Source organism: Larimichthys crocea, chromosome XXIV, assembly GCF_000972845.2.
Source record: "Larimichthys crocea isolate SSNF chromosome XXIV, L_crocea_2.0, whole genome shotgun sequence".
Taxonomy (NCBI): Eukaryota; Metazoa; Chordata; class Actinopteri; family Sciaenidae; genus Larimichthys; species Larimichthys crocea.
This window is the reverse complement of record NC_040034.1, coordinates 9,233,015-9,251,674: the sequence shown is the minus strand read 5'-3', so window position 1 is coordinate 9,251,674 and position 18,660 is coordinate 9,233,015. Positions and strand designations below refer to the sequence as shown.

The 18,660-nt window shown below is 39.4% G+C and overlaps 1 protein-coding gene across 2 annotated transcripts; it reads left to right on the top strand.

Annotated features, from left to right (window-relative positions):
• The first annotated feature begins 2,245 nt into the window (after positions 1–2,245).
• Positions 2,246–17,582, top strand: LOC104936846 (voltage-dependent T-type calcium channel subunit alpha-1I). 2 transcript variants are annotated; one of them, XM_027274504.1, is made up of 31 exons: positions 2,246–2,381; positions 2,486–2,622; positions 2,776–2,864; positions 3,605–3,764; positions 5,284–5,602; positions 5,867–5,959; positions 6,339–6,505; positions 7,248–7,305; positions 7,379–7,504; positions 7,611–7,759; positions 8,370–8,555; positions 8,643–8,760; positions 8,845–9,000; positions 9,100–9,177; positions 9,263–9,352; positions 9,712–9,797; positions 10,029–10,152; positions 10,304–10,372; positions 10,523–10,707; positions 10,818–10,944; positions 11,796–11,921; positions 12,458–12,547; positions 13,207–13,399; positions 13,552–13,700; positions 13,844–13,953; positions 14,065–14,195; positions 14,523–14,581; positions 15,055–15,133; positions 15,380–15,501; positions 16,049–16,207; positions 17,156–17,582. In XM_027274504.1, exons 1-31 carry the CDS (start codon positions 2,313–2,315, stop codon positions 17,270–17,272), a joined length of 3,921 nt encoding a protein of 1,306 aa, XP_027130305.1. In that variant the 5' UTR covers positions 2,246–2,312; the 3' UTR covers positions 17,273–17,582. The 2 variants fall into 2 exon arrangements, with proteins under 2 accessions (XP_027130305.1, XP_027130304.1); XM_027274503.1 differs by having other exon boundaries at positions 9,257–9,352.
• Positions 17,583–18,660: the final 1,078 nt, after the last annotated feature.

Genomic DNA, 18,660 nt, shown 5'->3' with positions numbered 1-18,660 from the left:
TATTTCTTCTTTGCACTGTCAAATCACATACGCACATAGTCAACTTCTTAGCCACGGTTTAATGTAAATGCAGATTCATCTCATTAAGTTAAGTTTAACGTATGTTTACTGTAGTACAGGCTAATCTTAATGCATGCTACACACCAATATAAACTGTAGAATGCTCTCCAAGCAACAAAGCTGTGTGTTTTTGGGCCCGAGCATGTGGTGCGAGGCCCTATTGAATTATTATTTTTTTTTATATTATTTTCCGCCGCTTCTTTTTTTTCTTTTCTTCCTAAAAGTAAATCGCATTTTTTAGGGTTTATATGTACTACGAAAACTCCACCTTGATGTAGTTTTCGGAGAGACTTCCTGAGTAAAAGTTTATCAAAAATGATGAATTTGGGGGAAACTGTGGGGCGTGGCGATCCATAAAAAGATTCAAAGAAGAAATCTCAGGAGCACCTTCTGAAACTTCTTGTGGTTATTAAGACCGATATTATGCACATTTCGATATGCGCACATGTTCGACGGTCCCGACCATCGCTGCAGCTTTAATGTTTCTATTGTTTTCTGTTGACATGAAAAATGCATTTGCTCGTGCTGACTTAAAAATTTGAGGATTTTTCAAATTTTCCATGTTCCTCTCATTTTGGACTGTAACCGATATCTGGAGGTCGTTTCAGCAGCTTTTAGCACATCTAGAAAAGGAACAAGATGCAAACAGTGGAAGAACACAGCGGCAGCTTCCTCACCCGATAATGTCCTCTCCCAGGAGCAGCGATTGCGAAGCTGCCCTGCCCACAGTTGGACTCCCACAATGGCAAAGACGATGATGATGAAGACGTAGAGGAGAAAAACTTTAAGATCATAGGCGCCATGTCTAAGAGGACTTTCATCAAGGCTCGCATACCTACACAGATCAAAACAAAAAGATGCCGTCAGAGTTCAGATAAACACAATCGCCTATGACCTACCCATCAAAGTATCACAGTATTTCTATATTTGCGTATTACAAACAGGTGTCCATGGTGTTTTTCTCCACTGTATACATACACAAAATGTTCTGAAACCTTGAAACTCATGTATCAACAAGACTCCGGGGACCAGTCACACAAAACACCTTAAATTTCCTCATTAAACATAGACACGTTTTGCTTTATTTCTCCTTTGCTAAGGGACCTACTTAAGGATGTTGCATAGAATCCCATAAAGGAAGACGACTAAGGAAAACCAAACAGGTCAGCAGGTAAAGATAATGCTTCTACAGGAAAACATAAAATAAAAACATACTATAAAAATGTGTTCCACTTATAGCAGAAAAACAGAAAACCACAAATTGGGATGGAGTACGGCAAAAATAAAAATGTCTGGTGAATAAGCAGGATGATTCCAGGTCCTGCATCATGCTGTCAGAGTTATTATTTGTATAACGACCCACTCGCTGCACATTATCCCGCTAATGATAATATGAATGAAAAGTGTTAATTTTGATGGATAAAGGGAACATACTTTCTTCATAAGGATTCAATATTTTGTTTTATACTAAAACAACTCATTAGTTCAAATCATTAGTTGGAGCAAGAATTTAAATTATGCTAAAATTTCTTTAATTCTCTGTCGAGCATCTTTCTCACCAAATACTTACTCGGTATTCTACCAATCAGACGCAATGGCTCCAGGTTTAGAGATCTGCCAGTTTATGCCGCAGAAGCCAGCAAATAATCTACCACACTGAAGGGACGAAACAGGCAATCTTATTTTGTATTCTTTCATTTTTCAATTGGAAATTACACACAATCTAATACTTCATGTTTCTTAGGATGTTTTGTTGGTTGGACTGCTGTGTGGTCTGATGAGGGTGAGGCACTGCGGGATACTAACTGCACAGAGTTGATTAGGAAGTCAAACTTGTTCCAATTGTTGCTTAGGTAACTTTTTTGATGACCAAAGAGTCCCAGGGCCACCATCTTTATGAGCATCTCCACTATGAAGAAGTGAACTTACACCGCTCCGAGATCTGGACAGGCACGATGAAAAAAATACAGTTAAACATACAGCAGACACAGAAACTGTGTTCATCACACAATGAACGTGCAGTTGAGAACCAAACAAAAAGGAATATTCTTGTTGTTTAAGCTCATATAAAACTCACTGATTACTTTTAAATTTCTGTGGAACTGCTGTTCAAGTCAAAACGCTGTATGAATTTGGCTGAATGTATTTTTACTCTATCATAGAATCTGTTGTCTGTTGACGATTCATTTTATGGCGTGTGACGTTTTGACTTAACATCTTCTTTCACGTGGTTGGATTATGGATCCAGACTGATGGTGCTACTCAGCTGTGCCGTCGCGTGCATGTACAAGCCCTATAAGGAGCCCTCAGACCTACTTAAGGTTAGTGTGATCTGCACTCTGTACCTGCACGTTCATTGTGTGATGAACACAGTTTCTGTGTCTGCTGTATGTTTAACTGTATTTTTTTCATCGTGCCTGTCCAGATCTCGGAGCGTGTAACGTTCATCTTCTTCATAGTGGAGATGCTCATAAAGATGGTGGCCCTGGGACTCTTTGGTCATCGACAAAGTTACCTAAGCAACAATTGGAACAAGTTTGACTTCCTAATCAACTCTGTGCAGTTAGTATCCCGCAGTGCCTCACCCTCATGCAGACCACAGCAGTCCAACCATACAAAACATCCTAAGATAACATGAAGTATTAGATTGTGTGTACATTTCCAATTGAAAAATGAAAGAACACAAAATAAGATTGCCTGTTTCTGTCCCTTCAGTGTGGTAGATTATCTGCTGGCTTTCTGCGGCATCAACTGGCAGATCTCTAAACCGCTGGAGCCATTGCGTCTGATTGGTAGAATACCGAGTAAGTATTTGGTGAGAAAGATGCTCGACAGAGAATTTAAAGAAATTTTAGCATAATTTAAATTCTTGCTCCAACTAATGATTTGTAACTAATGAATTGTTTTAGTATAGACAAAATATTGAATCCTTATGAAGAAAGTATTTGTTCCCTTTATCCATCAAAATGAACACTTTCATTCATATTATTCATTAGCGGGATAATGTGCAGCGAGTGGGTCGTTATTACAAAATAATCTCTGACAGCATGATGCAGGACCTGGAATCATCCTGCTTATTCACCAGACATTTTTATTTTTGCCGTACTTCCATCCCAATTTTGTGGTTTTCTGTTTTCTACTATAAGTGGAACACATTTTTTTTTATAGTATGTTTTTATTTTATGTTCTTCCTGTAGAAGCATTATCTTTACCCGCTGACCTGTTTGGTTTTCCTTTAGTCGTCTTCCTTTTATGGGATTCTTTGCAACATCCTTAAGTAGGTCCCTTAGCAAAGGAGAAATAAAGCTAAACGTGTCTTATGTTTAATGAGGAAATTTAAGGTGTTTTGTGTGACTGGTCCCCGGAGTCTTGTTGATACATGAGTTTCAAGGTTTCAGAACATTATGTGTATGTATACAGTGGAGAAAAACACCCTGTTTGTAATACTGCAAATATAGAAATACTGTGATACTTTGATGGGTAGGTCATAGGCTGATTGTGTTATCTGAACTCTGACGGCATCTTTTTGTTTTGATCTGTGTAGGTATGCGAGGCTTGATGAAAGTCCTCTTAGACATGGCGCCTATGATCTTAAATGTTTTCTTCCTCTACGTCTTCATCATCATCGTCTTTGCCATTGTGGGAGTCCAACTGTGGGCAGGGCAGCTTCGCAATCGCTGCTTCCTGGGAGAGGACATTATCGGGTGAGGAAGCTGCTCGCTGTGCTCTTCCACTGTTTGCATCTTGTTCCTTTTCTAGATGTGCTAAAAGCTGCTGAAACGACCTCCAGATATCGGTTACAGTCCAAAATAAGAGGAACATGGAAAATTTGAAAAATCCTCAAATTTTTTAAGTCAGCACGAGCAAATGCATTTTTCATGTCAACAGAAAACGATAGAAACATTAAAGCTGCAGCGATGGTCGGGACCTCGCACATGTGCGCATATCGAAATGTGCATAATATCGGTCTTAATAACCACAAGAAGTTTCAGAAGGTGCTTCCTGACGATTTCTTCTTTTTATGGATCGCCACGCCCACACAGTTTCCCCCAAATTCATCATTTTGATAACTTTTACTCAGGAAGTCTCTCCGAAAACATACGTCTAGGTGGCGCTGTAGAGCCATTTTTGTACGACCATGTGCGAGACCCCCAAAATACGTAATTTTACACCCGACTTTGGGGGGGCAGGCAAATTGTTGTGAGTTTTCGAGTACATATAAGCCTCAAAAATGCGATTTACTTTTAGGAAGAAGAAGAAAAAAAAGAAGCGGCGGAAAAATAATAATAAAAAAAATAAAATAATTCAATAGGGCCTCGCACCACGTGCTCGGGCCCTAAAAACACACAGCTTTGTTGCTTGGAGAGCATTCTACAGTTTATATTGGTGTGTAGCATGCATTAAGTTAGCCTGTACCACAGTAAACATACGTTAAACTTAACTTAATGAGATAATCGCATTTTACATAAACCTGTGCTAAGAAGTTGAATATGTGCGATGTGATTTGACATGTGCAAAGAAGAAAAAACCTTTACAAATAGAAAACTATATAAAAGTAAAAAATGTTTAATATGTATTAAAAATAAGAATAGACCCACAAATAGAGATAACTGTATAATATATAGAATTAAATAAGACAATAGACACTGAATGAAGAGTAGTGCAAATGGAGTCCAAAGTGACAATAACAGTGACCAGTAGTCAATGGTTTATGGTCCTTTGTGTGTATTATATATATATATATATAATATATAATATATATATATATATTATATATATATATATATATATATATATATATATATATATATAATATATATATATATATATATATGATATATATATAAACTTGATTTATTGAGTTTTTGGTTTTTTGTTTTCAATAAACAATACACAATAAAACACAACGCCCAATAATGAAATCTCCCCCTCTCTCATCACCACATTCATCTCGGAGAAGATAAATAATTGAGTCAATAAGATAAAAAATAAATTATTATTAATATTAATAAGATATATATAATAATTATATATACTCTATATTACTAGCTGATATAATATTAATAATCTATATATACATGCACAAGCTTTTAAACATTGTTTTATGTCACATTTTCATTGTTAAACTGACAGCAAAGTATCTCTTGCTTGGCAAACTTATCTTAACTTTAACAAAGCTTATCAGTTCCAGTCCAAATAAGCAGTTTTTCTAATTCAATGCAGGAAGTACAATGTGTCCATAAGTCCATACTACAAGCCCAAGGACAAATACGTGTTCATCTGTTCACCTGACGGCCTGCACGGGGCGCGGCGCTGCAGTAATGTACCACCTTACATGCAGAATGGGAAAGTCTGCTCACTGGCTGCTCCCGACCACGCTTTAGCTGCAAATCACTCCTTACTGACGGCCGGTGGTGTCAGTGCTGACGCGTGCGTTAACTGGCACATGTACTACAACGTCTGTCGCCCTGGGATTCACAACCCTCAGAGGGGAGCCATCAACTTCGATAACATCGGCTACGCCTGGTTGACCACATTCCAGGTGAGAGGACAGACTCTGCGTTTAGGTGGAAATACATTTGGATGGAGAGGCCTGGGTCCAACCCTCTTCCACTCCACCCCTCCCTACCTTATATATTTGTAAAGAAAGTCCAAGAGGTCACAACAGGTCTTTTGATGCAGCTCAAAAAGCTCAAAAAACAATCTCAGCTTTCCAGGTAGACCCAGTTTCAAGTCCAGTATGCAGAAATTGAAATATAAACTGTTGCCATGTAGTAACATGTTCTTTCTATCACTCTGCTCCAAGGTTGTCATGCTGGAGGGATGGACAGAGATTATGTTTTATGTCATGGACGCTTATTGCTTTTGGAGTTTCATCTTTTTCATACCGGTCACCATTGTAAGTAGACACTCGTCTTTAGTTAACAACCTACAAACAAATGTTCTACAGTACTCCTACATCTGTAGCGTTGTTTAAAGCAGCATGATACGTTTAAATCTGAGGTTTGGTTTGGCCTAAAATATCAGGTCAGGTGACCAGAACAAACATCCAGAATCACCGAAATGCTAAATTAAATTATGAAACAACCGATCAACTTTAACCTGGACTCCGGAGTTAGCAGGCCTAACCCACCTAACCATGTAAATCCTTGTAAGACAAGTAGTAGTAGGGTTCTAAAAGAAACAGGTGACCTGCTACAAGGAGGCTAATACTGCTGTGGTGTGACAAGAGCAGTTGTTCTCCGTCTTAAACGGCCTCCCTTTACCTCCCCAACCAGATGGGCTCCTTCATCATGATGAACGTGTGCGCGGTCGTCATCGTCAACCAGTTCTCAAAAAGCACACAGAGGGATAAAGGAAAGCCGCCTGCTGCTGCTGCGTCCATCGCATGGCTCTGTGACAAGTTGGCCTCCTGTCTGCGGGTCATCTCCTCTAAATACAACAGGTTAGTGACAGTATGTGTACAGAATACAAATGAAATCAAAATTTCCCAGGTTCAATCTTTAATGAGATTCGTGTAAGGTTCCCAAAGCTTGACAAGGTCTTTCTGCAATGTAGGGTTAGTCTTTCCAATACAATGCAAGAGTTCCTTGGTCCATATTCTTCCACCACAGTGCAATGTTTCACTGTCTGTTTGCATTTAAGGGGACCTTGTTAAACGTATCTCACAAACATTTTGTAAAATCCTACCGGAACGTTTCAGATCTGTACAAATTCCCATAGACATTTAAAACAATTAGAAGTGCTTAATCCATGGAGAAATGCACACAGCCTGTATTCAGAACATTCGAGATGTGACAAAATGCAACACAAAACACCCCAAAACCTTAGGCTCCGATATTGATCATATTGTATCGTTGAATGCATCATAGTACGAGCCTTTTTACGAGCCTTAGCCTTTTTTAAATGGATAGTTGCTGCTACAGCCCTATTCTTGCTATGGCTTCAAAGAGAAGCATGAAAGAGGAGGTGTCAAACTGTACTGATGTGGTTTTTGGTTCTTAAATCTACAAATATATCTTACAGATGTCCCCACTTCAAATAAACACCGGAAAAGTGTAAAATATGAAAGAATTCACCTCGACAATACAACAGAAAAACATCTGATGAACTAAAAGACAAAGAAAGAAAATGAAAGATTAAAGTCTGATCATATTCACCGGTAATATATCTTGTCCTTTTTTCAGTAGGCGACGCAGCGCGGAGCATCCTAGCGACAGCGGCAGCATGGAGAGTTCCTTTATGGTGAGACTTGTCAATGAGCTTTCTGCAGCAGCGATGTCGCCTCACTAACCTAAAGTAACTTCACTGACTCCAGGTTCACATCTGGATGCCGGTCAAGAGAAGACTGGAGTGCATCGTGAACAGTACACTGTTCAACGAAGTGATCGTGTTTGCCATTCTCTTCAGCGTGGTCACCTTGGCCGTAGAGCACCACGGGCAGGTGAAGTAGTGTTTGAGTCTGCTTACGGTTTGGTGTCTATATCTGTCTTCCCCTCTGTCCTTTCTTACTCTCTCGCTTCATTCCCTTCCATCATCTCTTTCTACAGCCTAAGGCGTTTACACGGATACTACAGGTCACTAACCTCGTCTTCGTCATCATATTTATTGTGGAAGTGGCCATGAAGCTGCTGGTACTCTCAGGAGCGTACTTCTGGGACCCAAACAATGTCTTTGACTTTTTTATTGTCATCAGCAGGTAACACGATCCCATACAGTCTGACTGTGATATTTACAGGAAATAATCTGCTCACACTTCATCCAGATCACTCATTTTACAAAGTCAGTTGTTCTGTTCTGTTGAACAGAATCATCAGAATTTCTCTGTCAGGATCAAATGAAATTGAGGGCGGGAATACCTAAATTTAAAATACGCTCATGTGGTTGGACTAGTGCAATTTCTCTGCAGTGTATTTGAAGCTCTAGAGTTATTTATATCGACTTTTCAAGCTTGGAGCAAAAAGCTTAAGACAGGTAAACATACACATTGTGTATATGAGCTATTTGCTCTGTGTGGGATCATTAAGGTCTATCTTATCTTTAAAACAGTTCAATTAGCAGACGTCCAACAAGGAAAAATACAGAGCTGAGATTCAACAGCAGAAAGAAACACAAGAACGCAGGACTGAGAACACAGAGAACTAATGAACTAAATAAACACAGGTGACACAGAAAACAGGTGGGGAAAAGACAAAGACGGGAATTAAAGTGCCATGAGACACTTTCAACATAAACCTTGCATGGCGCTTTATAAGTACTGTCCATTTACCATTTACATGGTTACAGACGTTTAAAATGTGTGTTTTCAGTGTGTGGGAGTTGATCGCTAAAGCCGACAGCAGGTTGTCCATTCTGCGTGCGTTTCGTCTGCTGCGGTTCGTGAGGCTGGTTAAATCCCACCCTCACCTGAAGAGACAGCTGCTTGTGCTGAAGAGGACCATAGAGGAGGCCGTCGTGCTCTGTGGGCTGCTGCTGGTCGGCATGTTGGTTTTTAGGCACGTGTACGCATCCACAAACACAAATCCTTTCGCCTCACAAATGCTAATTCTGTCACTATAACGATGATTCTTGTTTGGCTGCAGTTTGCTGGGTATGCAGCTGTTCGGGAATAAATTCAACTTCCAGACAAAGGATGGAGTCACCTTCACCGACCGAAAAAACTTTGACACCATACTCTGGTCCATGGTCACTGTGTTCCAGGTTGGTTTTTGGCTTCCTAATCTGTGGCCTCATCACAGTTTTATACCTCAAACTCTGACTGTGTCACTCTCTCTGTCAATCCAGATTTTGACCCCGGATCACTGGAATCTGGTGCTATACAACGGCATGGCCGCCACCTCCCCCTGGGCTGCTCTCTACTTTGTCGGACTCATTTTATTCGGAAAAAATATTATTCTTAATATACTTATGGGCATAGTGGTTGAGAGCTTCCAGGAAAGGGTATGGGCCTCTGTCTTCGTTTTCACCTAGAGTTAGTGTTAATGTTTTTTTTACGTATGGCACACTCAAAACGTTTTTTTTTTTTTCCTGTTGTTACAGCGCTCCAGTTCCGCTCTCTCTTCCTGCGCCGATCTGACTCACTTGACCCCTTCAGGGGAAGGCGACAATGAGGAAAATGTAAGTCCTTAAGATTTCAAATAGTTACAGTTTGGAGACTACCTACCTTCACACCTTTGCTCATCTGAATTTCATGAAGTTCCAGCATGCCATCAGTGGAGACTGCTCTCCCTCTGGTCTTAGGCCCAGCAGATCTACTGAGATTAACACAGAGGAAGAGACGGACACCAATGAGGTGAAAGAAGTTCTTTTGGCTGGAATGCACCAACAAGGAATCATTTTTAAACCTGACTAAATTGCAGTTTAACTTTGACCCCCTAATGCTAGATGAAGTTTAATTCTGCTACACTCCAAATTAAAATGTGTTCCAGTAATAACTTCAAATGTACAGTTGAGGTAGTTTAACTATAACTTGAAGCATGTAGTGCTTTTTTTTATTATTGTCCAACAGATTCAGAGTGCAGGAGTTAATCTTGAGATTTTATGAGGTTTTACACAGTACAACTCTTCAGTGTCGCTGGTGGCTCTTTGAAGTATTTTGTTCATGCTTTGGTTAAAGAGAGGGGACTGATGCGTAACTATTCACCCCTGCAGAGATCTTTGAGCCTGATACAAAGAGTGCTCCGCTGGTGCAAAGAGCATGAAGACTGGTCACTCTACATACTGTCTCCACAGAACAGGCAAGTCTCAGATGTGCCACAGATGTTTATTAGTAACTACGGCGGGGCTGATGTAGGACATTTCTAAATGGTTTGATATTAAGCCAAACACTAGAATAAAGTTGATTGAAATGATTTCTTCTAATAAACAGCTGTCTAATAAGTGGAATAATGTTCAGTTACATGATGATGCAGGACCACTCTGTGGTTTTTCCTCTTTTGCTGATTCAAGTATATGTTTTTGTGTCTTAGGCTACGTGTCTGTTGCCAACGTGTGATGTCTCACACAATGTTTGACCACGTGGTTCTGTGCTTCATTCTCCTAAATTGTATCACCATTGCTATGGAGAGACCTGGAATAGCCCCTAAAAGTGTGGTGAGACACACATAAATGTACAATTTATGTTACTTTGGTTATCAGTAAACCCTCACAGAGTGTTACAGAGTGTTGAGACTGTATATAAAGATGGATCCCATTAGGAGTTTGATTATGTGTAATAATAAATGAGACTCACTCTGCCTTTTAGGAGCGACAGATCATTGATACGTCCTGTTACGTGTTCTCCACCATCTTCATGATAGAGATGTTCATCAAGGTAAACACCAGTTTTGTGGTTGTTGTGAAACGGCATTTGTATCAACCATTTGTATTTCCTGTCATTTTTGTAGCTCAGGATAATAATTATCCTGAGCTACAAAAATGATTTAAAGAATCCATAATTGATGTATTGTTGCTGTAACACCAGGTCCTGGCTCTCGGTTTGGTGTTTGGGAAGGAGAGCTACTGCCACTCTCCCTGGAATACCATGGATGGTCTGCTGGTGGTTCTCTCTTTAGTCCACGCCCTTGTGTCTCTGGCCAGCAGCGGCATGAAAAAAAAGCTGGGAATCCTGAAGGTTTTGCGCCTGCTGCGCGCACTTCGCCCACTGAGGTATGTCGGTGGAGTGTGCATGTAGATGTGTTTTGTTGACAGTCAGCTGTCTGTAGGTGTGTGTGCTGGTTCGAACAAACATCTGTATGTTCATGTTTGGGCTGTTCCAGGGTTATTAAGCGAGCACCGAAACTGAAGCTGGCCGTGGAAGCTCTGATCGCCTCAGTTAAACCCATCGGGAACATCGTTCTCATCTGCTGCACTTTCTTCTTGTTCTATGGCATCCTCGGAGTGCAGGTGACACACACACACACACACACAGCTTTACGTCACCCTCAATCAATGATGAAGCTACAATATGAAAAAAATGAGCAACATGACCCATGTTTGGTTGATCAGATGATCAAGATAATGTCTTGTTCTGTCCACAATCCAAAGTAGGGATGCACGATATTTATTGGACTGATAAAATATCGGCCGATATGGGGAGAAATTATCGACCCAAGATCTGATAAATTAATGAAACTGGGGAAATTGTTTGCAGGCCGAGTCGATTCCGAGAGGAGGAAAAAATAGTTTTAATACGACGCTATGTTTGATACAAGTGGTATTAAAATAATACGAAGGCTAAAACAACACAGAGTGTGGATGTTTGACACCTATCACCTATCACCTGTCGACCAATCAGAGTCAGGAGAATCGATTAGTACCGCCCACATTCACCTTTGACCCACCAATGACGATCTAGAATGAAGTAAACCCAAAGGTAGTATATCGCACCAGGAGGTCACACTTCACTTTCAAAGCGCCCTTGTCGCCTAATTGTTTGTATAATAAGTTATCGGCTATCGGTATCTGTTGAAATTTTTCATCACCAATCCAAAGATATTCAGTTTACTGTCACAGAGGATGAAAGAAAGCAGAAAATATTTGTGAGTTACAACAATTATCAAAATACATAACTGGTGATTAATTTAATAGTTGACAACTAATTGATTAATCGACTGAGCACCCCTTTGGCTGGTGAACACCTCTGTTGAGAATGAACTCATTTTCTTCTGCTGGCTTTGATGCCGCTGAGATGAAGCTCAGCACAGATGTTGAAATAACACCCACCTCTGTCTTTTTCCCACCAAAAAACACTGTAGCTGTTTAAAGGGAAGTTCTTCTACTGTGCGGGTAAGGACACGAGAAACATCACCAGCAGGTCTGAGTGCCTGTCAGCCAACTATCAGTGGGTACGAAAGACGTACAACTTCGACAACCTGCCTCAGGTACGAGAAGACAAGGGCGGATACGATTAGCATTCATAGAAAATAAGAAGCAGGAACACTTCAGTCATTCGATGCATAAACACAACCTCACAGTTTTAATTAGTTAATCCAATGTCATACATTCTATGTAGAAATTATTATTATCCCTAAAATGTTCATTTTTCGTTTTACTGTTTACAGATAGCCGGTTACTACATATTTTGATATAAACTAACCACAAACCAAATTTAGAGGATACATGCACATATCCCCTCAGAGCGGCACAGTCACTTCATAAAAGACTTTGTCCATAATTTAGTCATAATGAGTCTGATTTCGTTGATTTTGAGTCTGAATTCCCTGCGACAGATTTTATTCAGCATGATTACACGATCTGTGATCTTTGGATCCAGATGCAGATTAAACTAAACATGTTCTGGTATGACAGTAACAAGTTAAGAGACCTGAGCGGAGTGAATTTGTATCAAACGTGTAATATCACAACCTGCGTGTGCTGCACGTGGACTAAACAGTTATTTCTGTTTTTTCCCATTCAGGGTCTGTTAACGTTGTTCGTAATGTTCTCTAAGGACAACTGGGTGAGCATCATGCATGACGGACTGGATGCTGTTGGAGTAAACAAACAGGTATTTTTGCTGATGTGCAGCATTTGACCTTGTTAGGGTAACAATGGACAACGCAGACTACGATCATTTTCATCATCGATTCATCCGTCCATCATTTTCTTGATTGAATTTATTTTCACGAGTCAAAACACAACTCAAGCCAGTCTCGTGGGTCTGCCGATTCATTTTATTATTCTATAGAAATCAAATGGAAACTATGAGCTGCTTGTAACAGATGGAAAAATACAGCGCAGACATAAACATGATCTGAAAGGCGTCAAAGGGTAACGTTGGTATTCTTGAACCTGGTCATCCTTATGCTCAATTATTCATCAGTTCAAAGCGTTTGTTTTTATCACTGAGCTCAGATTGTTCAGATACGTGTCTGATAACATTTTGTAAATGATCTTTACAGAAACAGACCTTCATGTGAGCAAGTAAGATCTTGTTTGTTTAACCAGAAACAATTTGACAGACACAAAACAAAACTCAACCTCAACCTTAAACCTTTAATGCACCAAGTTAGATGTGAATGTACTGGGACAGCAGCGTGAGTCATTTTCCTGTAGTGACCTTTCATAACACTTCCGGTACAAGTGCACACATCAGTATGCAGAGAGAAATGTTTGTGTCTGTTTTGCTGTGTACTAAATGATGTCTCTTCTCTTCTCTTCTCTCAGCCCGTGCAGAACTACAATGAGTGGATGCTTCTCTTTTTTATCTCCTTCATGGCCATAAGCTTCGTTCTGCTCGACATGTTCATCGGCGTGATGGTGGAAACCTTTTACCAGTGTCAGCAGAAGCAAAAAATTCAAAATAGATTGTTACAAGAGGAGGAAGCGGCGATGAGAGGAGGTGAAATGCAGGTTCAGGGTAAGAGGAATGACGGTCTGCTTTTGTGAGCGTTGTCTTTCAGAGTCTGAAAAAAACAAAAGAGAACGGCCATGTGGATATCTGCATCTTTGTGTGTGTGTGTGTGTGTGTGTGTGTGTGTGTGTGTGTGTGCGCATGTGTTTGTGTTTCAGAGCCCGAGCGGCCGTATTACACACACTACTCTCCCATGCGTCGGTCAATCTATGATCTGTGTGTCAGCGACTTCCTGGACTACTTCATGACAGCCATAGTTTTCATCAGTGTCTTGATGATGGCTTTCGAGCACTATAATGAACCTGAGGTAATGCACACACACATTCACACACTCACAACACACACACACACACTCATATTAAATGACAGAGACAAGAGGTTAATTTGACTCCAGGGAGGATAAAATGAACGTGTGTGTGTGTGTGTGTGTGTGTGTGTGTGTGTGTTCAGTATATAGAGAGATTTGTAGAGTACTCCTATTATGTCTTCACCGCCATCCTGGTAATGGAGGTCCTGCTGAAGCTTGTGGGATTTGGCGTCCTGAGGTTCTTCACAATAGGGTACAGTAGCATCAGCACAATGTTTCATTTCCTGATTGTCTTTTACACGTTAAGCATTGAAAGAACCTAAAGAGTGTGTGTGTGTGCGTGTGTGTGTGTGTGTGTGTTTAGGTGGAATCTGCTGGACATTGTTGTCGCCTTGATTTCTGTCATCAGCATCGTTTTAGAAAAGACGTTTCTAAAAGTATTACCCTTTAATCCCAGCATCCTGAGAGTCTGCAGAGTACTCCGACTGGCACAAGGTATACACGCACGCACACACACACACACACACACACACACACACACACACACAAATTTAAATTGATGGAATATTTTGGTGGCAAATGTGGAGCTGAGGCCAGACACTACAGGAAAATATTGATATTTTTCATGCACTGGTCAATTTCTGGGATTTAAACTTTTTTTTTTAGTCTTTTCTTTTAAAATTTCACATTTCTGTGTTGATTTCTTGTCACTTTGTCTGTTTGCATTTGTAGATTTCAGATAATTATTCATTTAAATAATAAACTGGGGACGTTTGGCGGTGATACCTGTTCATTAACAGTGTGTGCTGTGTGTCTTTTCAGTGCTGAAAGCCAAAAAGATCAGACTTCTGCTAAAAACCATCATCAAGACAATAGCACAGGTAAACGGACACTGTCGCTGTTTTTTGGTCTGATTTATCATAAATGTGAAGTCAGTTAGAAACAGGTCTTCACATGTGAGGGGTTTGTTTGGTGTTTTGGTGGATATATAAATGTTTGCCCACATTACACTATGCAGATACTGTGTGCACACTAGAAACACTTATTGTCACTTATATTATTAAATCTGCATATTAATGAATAAATAAAAATAAAAAACTCAGTTTAAACTCTGTACAGCAGTGTTTCTCAATGTCTGACCATGTAAAGGAATATTTGACAGTTCTCCACAGATGGAGGAAGTGTTGACTTTGCATCAACAGTGGGACAGGAAGTGAACACACTGCTTAAAAAACTGTGCTCATTCTAAATGAAAGCCTATCTCTAATTAAAGGTCTCTGTTTGAGTGTTTATACCATGTTTATTGTTTGTTGTGCCGCTGGTTTAACATGGATTTTGATTCTTTTGATCTCAGGTTGAAAATATTATTCTGCTCTTCGCGTTCTTCTTCTTTATCTACGCTGTGCTGGGAGTGGAGCTCTTTGGCAGGCTTTGTGAGTCACACTATGAGATGAACACACACATACACATAGAGTTACTGCTGCTTTAACTAAAAAAATTAAAAAAAACATTTAGTTTGAGTGAATCCTTTCATGAAATCATAACGTACTACATCATAATTCTTGATGAGGAATAAACTATACATTTGATTCTTGGATTCTGACTCAAAGACAAAGCTCTGCTGGATTTTATTGGTTGAAACTAACATAAATCAATCTCTGCATGTCTGTATTCAACAGCATGCAGTGATGATAACCCATGTTACGGTTTACACCGGCACGCCAACTTCAAGCATTTTGGGATGGCCCTGTTGACGCTCTTCCAAGTGTGCACCGGAGACAACTGGAGCGGGATTATGAAAGTATGGACGCACTCATACATACAGAGCTGGTCAAAATAACTTTAATGTTCAACTTTCATTTAAACTTCTTGGGATGCATTCAATTTCTTTACATATCACCATAAACTCTGCCATGTTGCAGTTAAGAAAGAGTAGCTACGTTTTTTTTTTTTTTCACTCATCATGTCTGCTCAGGTCTTAGTGCAAACGTTTAACTAACCTTAAGGGAATGTTTAGGTATAAGACCGAGATAACGTGAACTTGTTAAGGAGAAGACTTCAGGGTCTCTCTGAACTGAATGCATCAACACGATTATCATCAAAATGCTATATGAAATCAAATAAAATCATAATTTGTGAAGTTTATGACAACAAGAGAAGTTTTATGGGAAGTCAAAGTCTCCATGAAATACATTTATTTGAATCATTTCCTGTTCTGGAAATAGAAAACTTGTCATAATGAAGCTGGGGAAAGTGTTGTAACACGACATAATCTTGTATCCTCACTTGTACAATTATTCTAATCACAGTGGTTCTAAACGTTTACGTCTCGCTTCTCGTCTCTCAAGGACACGTTGAGGTCGTGTCGTCCTGGTGACAGCGGCTGCCTGAGTTACCTGCACTGGGTCTCTCCCATCTGCTTCACCAGCTTTGTGGTCATGGGGCAGTTTGTGCTGGCCAACCTGGTGGTGGCAGCGATCATGCAAGCGCTGGAGGACAGCAACGAGGTACGACAACATGCACAGACCAAGAAAGCACACAGACATACAGCCAGCCTCTGGTTAGAACAGCTGTAAATGTTTATTTCACAGTTCCTAATACTTTGCTATAGAGAATTTGATCATATGTGTATCACTTATTACAGGGAAAACACATATGACATAACACACTTTATTTTGCTTCTGTTATACATATCATTGTAACCTAGAAAGTACTTGTGTACATCAGGTTAACTGAAAAAGTCAAACAGTTCAACATGTACTAAGTTTCCATTAACAAATACATACAAATAAGAAGAGAGAGATTTACTCTCAAAAACAATAAATTCAAAGTCAGAAAGATTCAAGTCAGAATTTAAAATCACTGCAGCAAAGACTCTAACTTACCACTCAAAGTGCTAACTAAGTACATTTACTCAGTACTGCTTTTACTTTTTAACCCACTACAATGACAGGATTTCCAAATTTGTGTCACAGGTTGCTCAACAAATTAAGATTCTGACATGGTTCCAGCTTCTCAAATATGAACATTTGCTGATTTTTCTTTGAATCATTTAAATGTATTTGTAATTACGGCAGATGAATCTAGAATGAAAAGAATCATGAGTTGCAGTCAGAGTGGTTTAAAACCTGCAGCTACAACAGTCCCCTCCTGTTGTTACATCAGTGCATGAGTCCTAATAAGATCATATCACTTTAAATACTGAATACACTTTACTTAAGTAACATTTTAATGCAGGACTTTTAGTTGTAATGGTGTATTTAACAGTGCAGTGTAAGTACTTTTACTTCAAAGATAAAGGATCTGAATACTTCCATCACTGAAATTTGCACATCAGGATTGTGTGTTCAGTTTCAGGATAATGAAAAACTGTTAGACTGAAAACGAAAAACACTAACATGCAGAAAGATTGTGCTGCAGGAGAAAATATAATAACAATCATTTTGACTGTAAAGTTACAGAGCAAGACCATTTACCTTCCGTCTCAGGAAGGACACGACGCCTGCCTCCAGGACGGTGAGGTGGACGAGGAAGAAGAAAACTGGTTTGAAGCCACTAGTTCCCTTAAATGATTTCATTATATAATGATAAAATACTGATACTGACACTATCTTTATTTAATTGTTATATGTGTAAATAGGATATGTATATGTTGCACATGAGTGTGATTTGAATCCACATGGGTGCTATCAATTGAATGAATTTGACATTTTCTATATTGATCTTTGTTTTATTGTTATTGTAAACAACATGCATATGTTGTATGTGACGCTGTTTATTTTAGATGCATATAGATGTATATGTGTGTATTGATCGTTTTATACTCATACCTTTGAGCGGTTGTACAAACTGCTGGTGTTGATTTTATTTGAATAAAATGATTTGCAGATATTTCAAGTAATTATTTCCTTGTTTAAAGTTTAAAGTCTTACTCTATGATTAGACCTCTGCTCAGGTTGAAGCTAGGCAGAACCATACCAGGCATCACACAGTCACTGGACTCTATGGACCAATAAGAATGGTACGATCCACACACCTGGTGCAATAAGGATCACAGTGAGAGAGAGTGAGGAAGATCTCAGTCAAACACAGAACTATTCATCCAAAATAAGTGAAATTATCTGGCAACTGATCCCCACAACAGACACCAACACACACAGGTTTAAAATGCTGTTCGACAAGCTTCGATCAACAACAGACATGTCCGATCAGCGACAGGTAAACAGCTGGGCACATACCATAAACATAAACTATGTAGGGTGTGAGGAACATTTGGTTTGTCAACGACAAATCTATGCAGTCCTGCAGTATTTCACAACATATTCTGATTTCTAAATCTCCACTTCTTCAAAATTTACATGGACTCAGACCAGGACTTAATTTGTGCCAGAACATGATTTGGAACCCAGATTGAACGGGACCAGCACCAATATCATTGAGCAGAACCTGGCACTTCCGTTAACTAATAAAATCTGTCAATTAATTATCTAAAAATATATTTCAGCATTCTAAGTAGGCACTGACTTATATTTTGGCTACCCTGTGTGGTAAGCATAAGCTCAGAGTTTTATTTTAATTTATTTTACCCACCATGGTTAGCAGTAATTTATTTTATTTTATTTGTTTTAAGAGCTTAAACTAGGTGCTAAGTACCAAGTGCTAAGGGCAGCGTGGTGAAACAGATGTAGCTGAGGCTGAACACCTTTTTCTGATTTATAATTAGAATGAAATCACAAAATGAAATCTTGCAGCAGATGTTTGAATATTTTAAAAACAAATAACTGTAGCAGAAGTTATGGAGCTTTGTAAGCGAGCCTCTGCTCTTAATGTAGTGCTGTTGTTTTCACTTTCTACTTTACATGCACATGAACGGATTACTGATCAATACATAAATCAATACGTACAGCCTGACCTAAATATTAAAAAGGATGGCAAAGCACCATCAGGAGCTTTTTATGAA

Excerpts from the sequence above, each read along its gene's own strand:
- LOC104936846 (XM_027274503.1), top strand. The coding sequence starts at position 2,313 with ATGGTGCTACTCAGCTGTGCCGTCGCGTGCATGTACAAGCCCTATAAG. Across the intron at positions 10,373-10,522 it reads TGATAGAGATGTTCATCAAG|GTCCTGGCTCTCGGTTTGGT; the intron begins GTAAACACCAGT and ends CTGTAACACCAG. Across the intron at positions 14,582-15,054 it reads TCATCAAGACAATAGCACAG|GTTGAAAATATTATTCTGCT; the intron begins GTAAACGGACAC and ends TTTTGATCTCAG.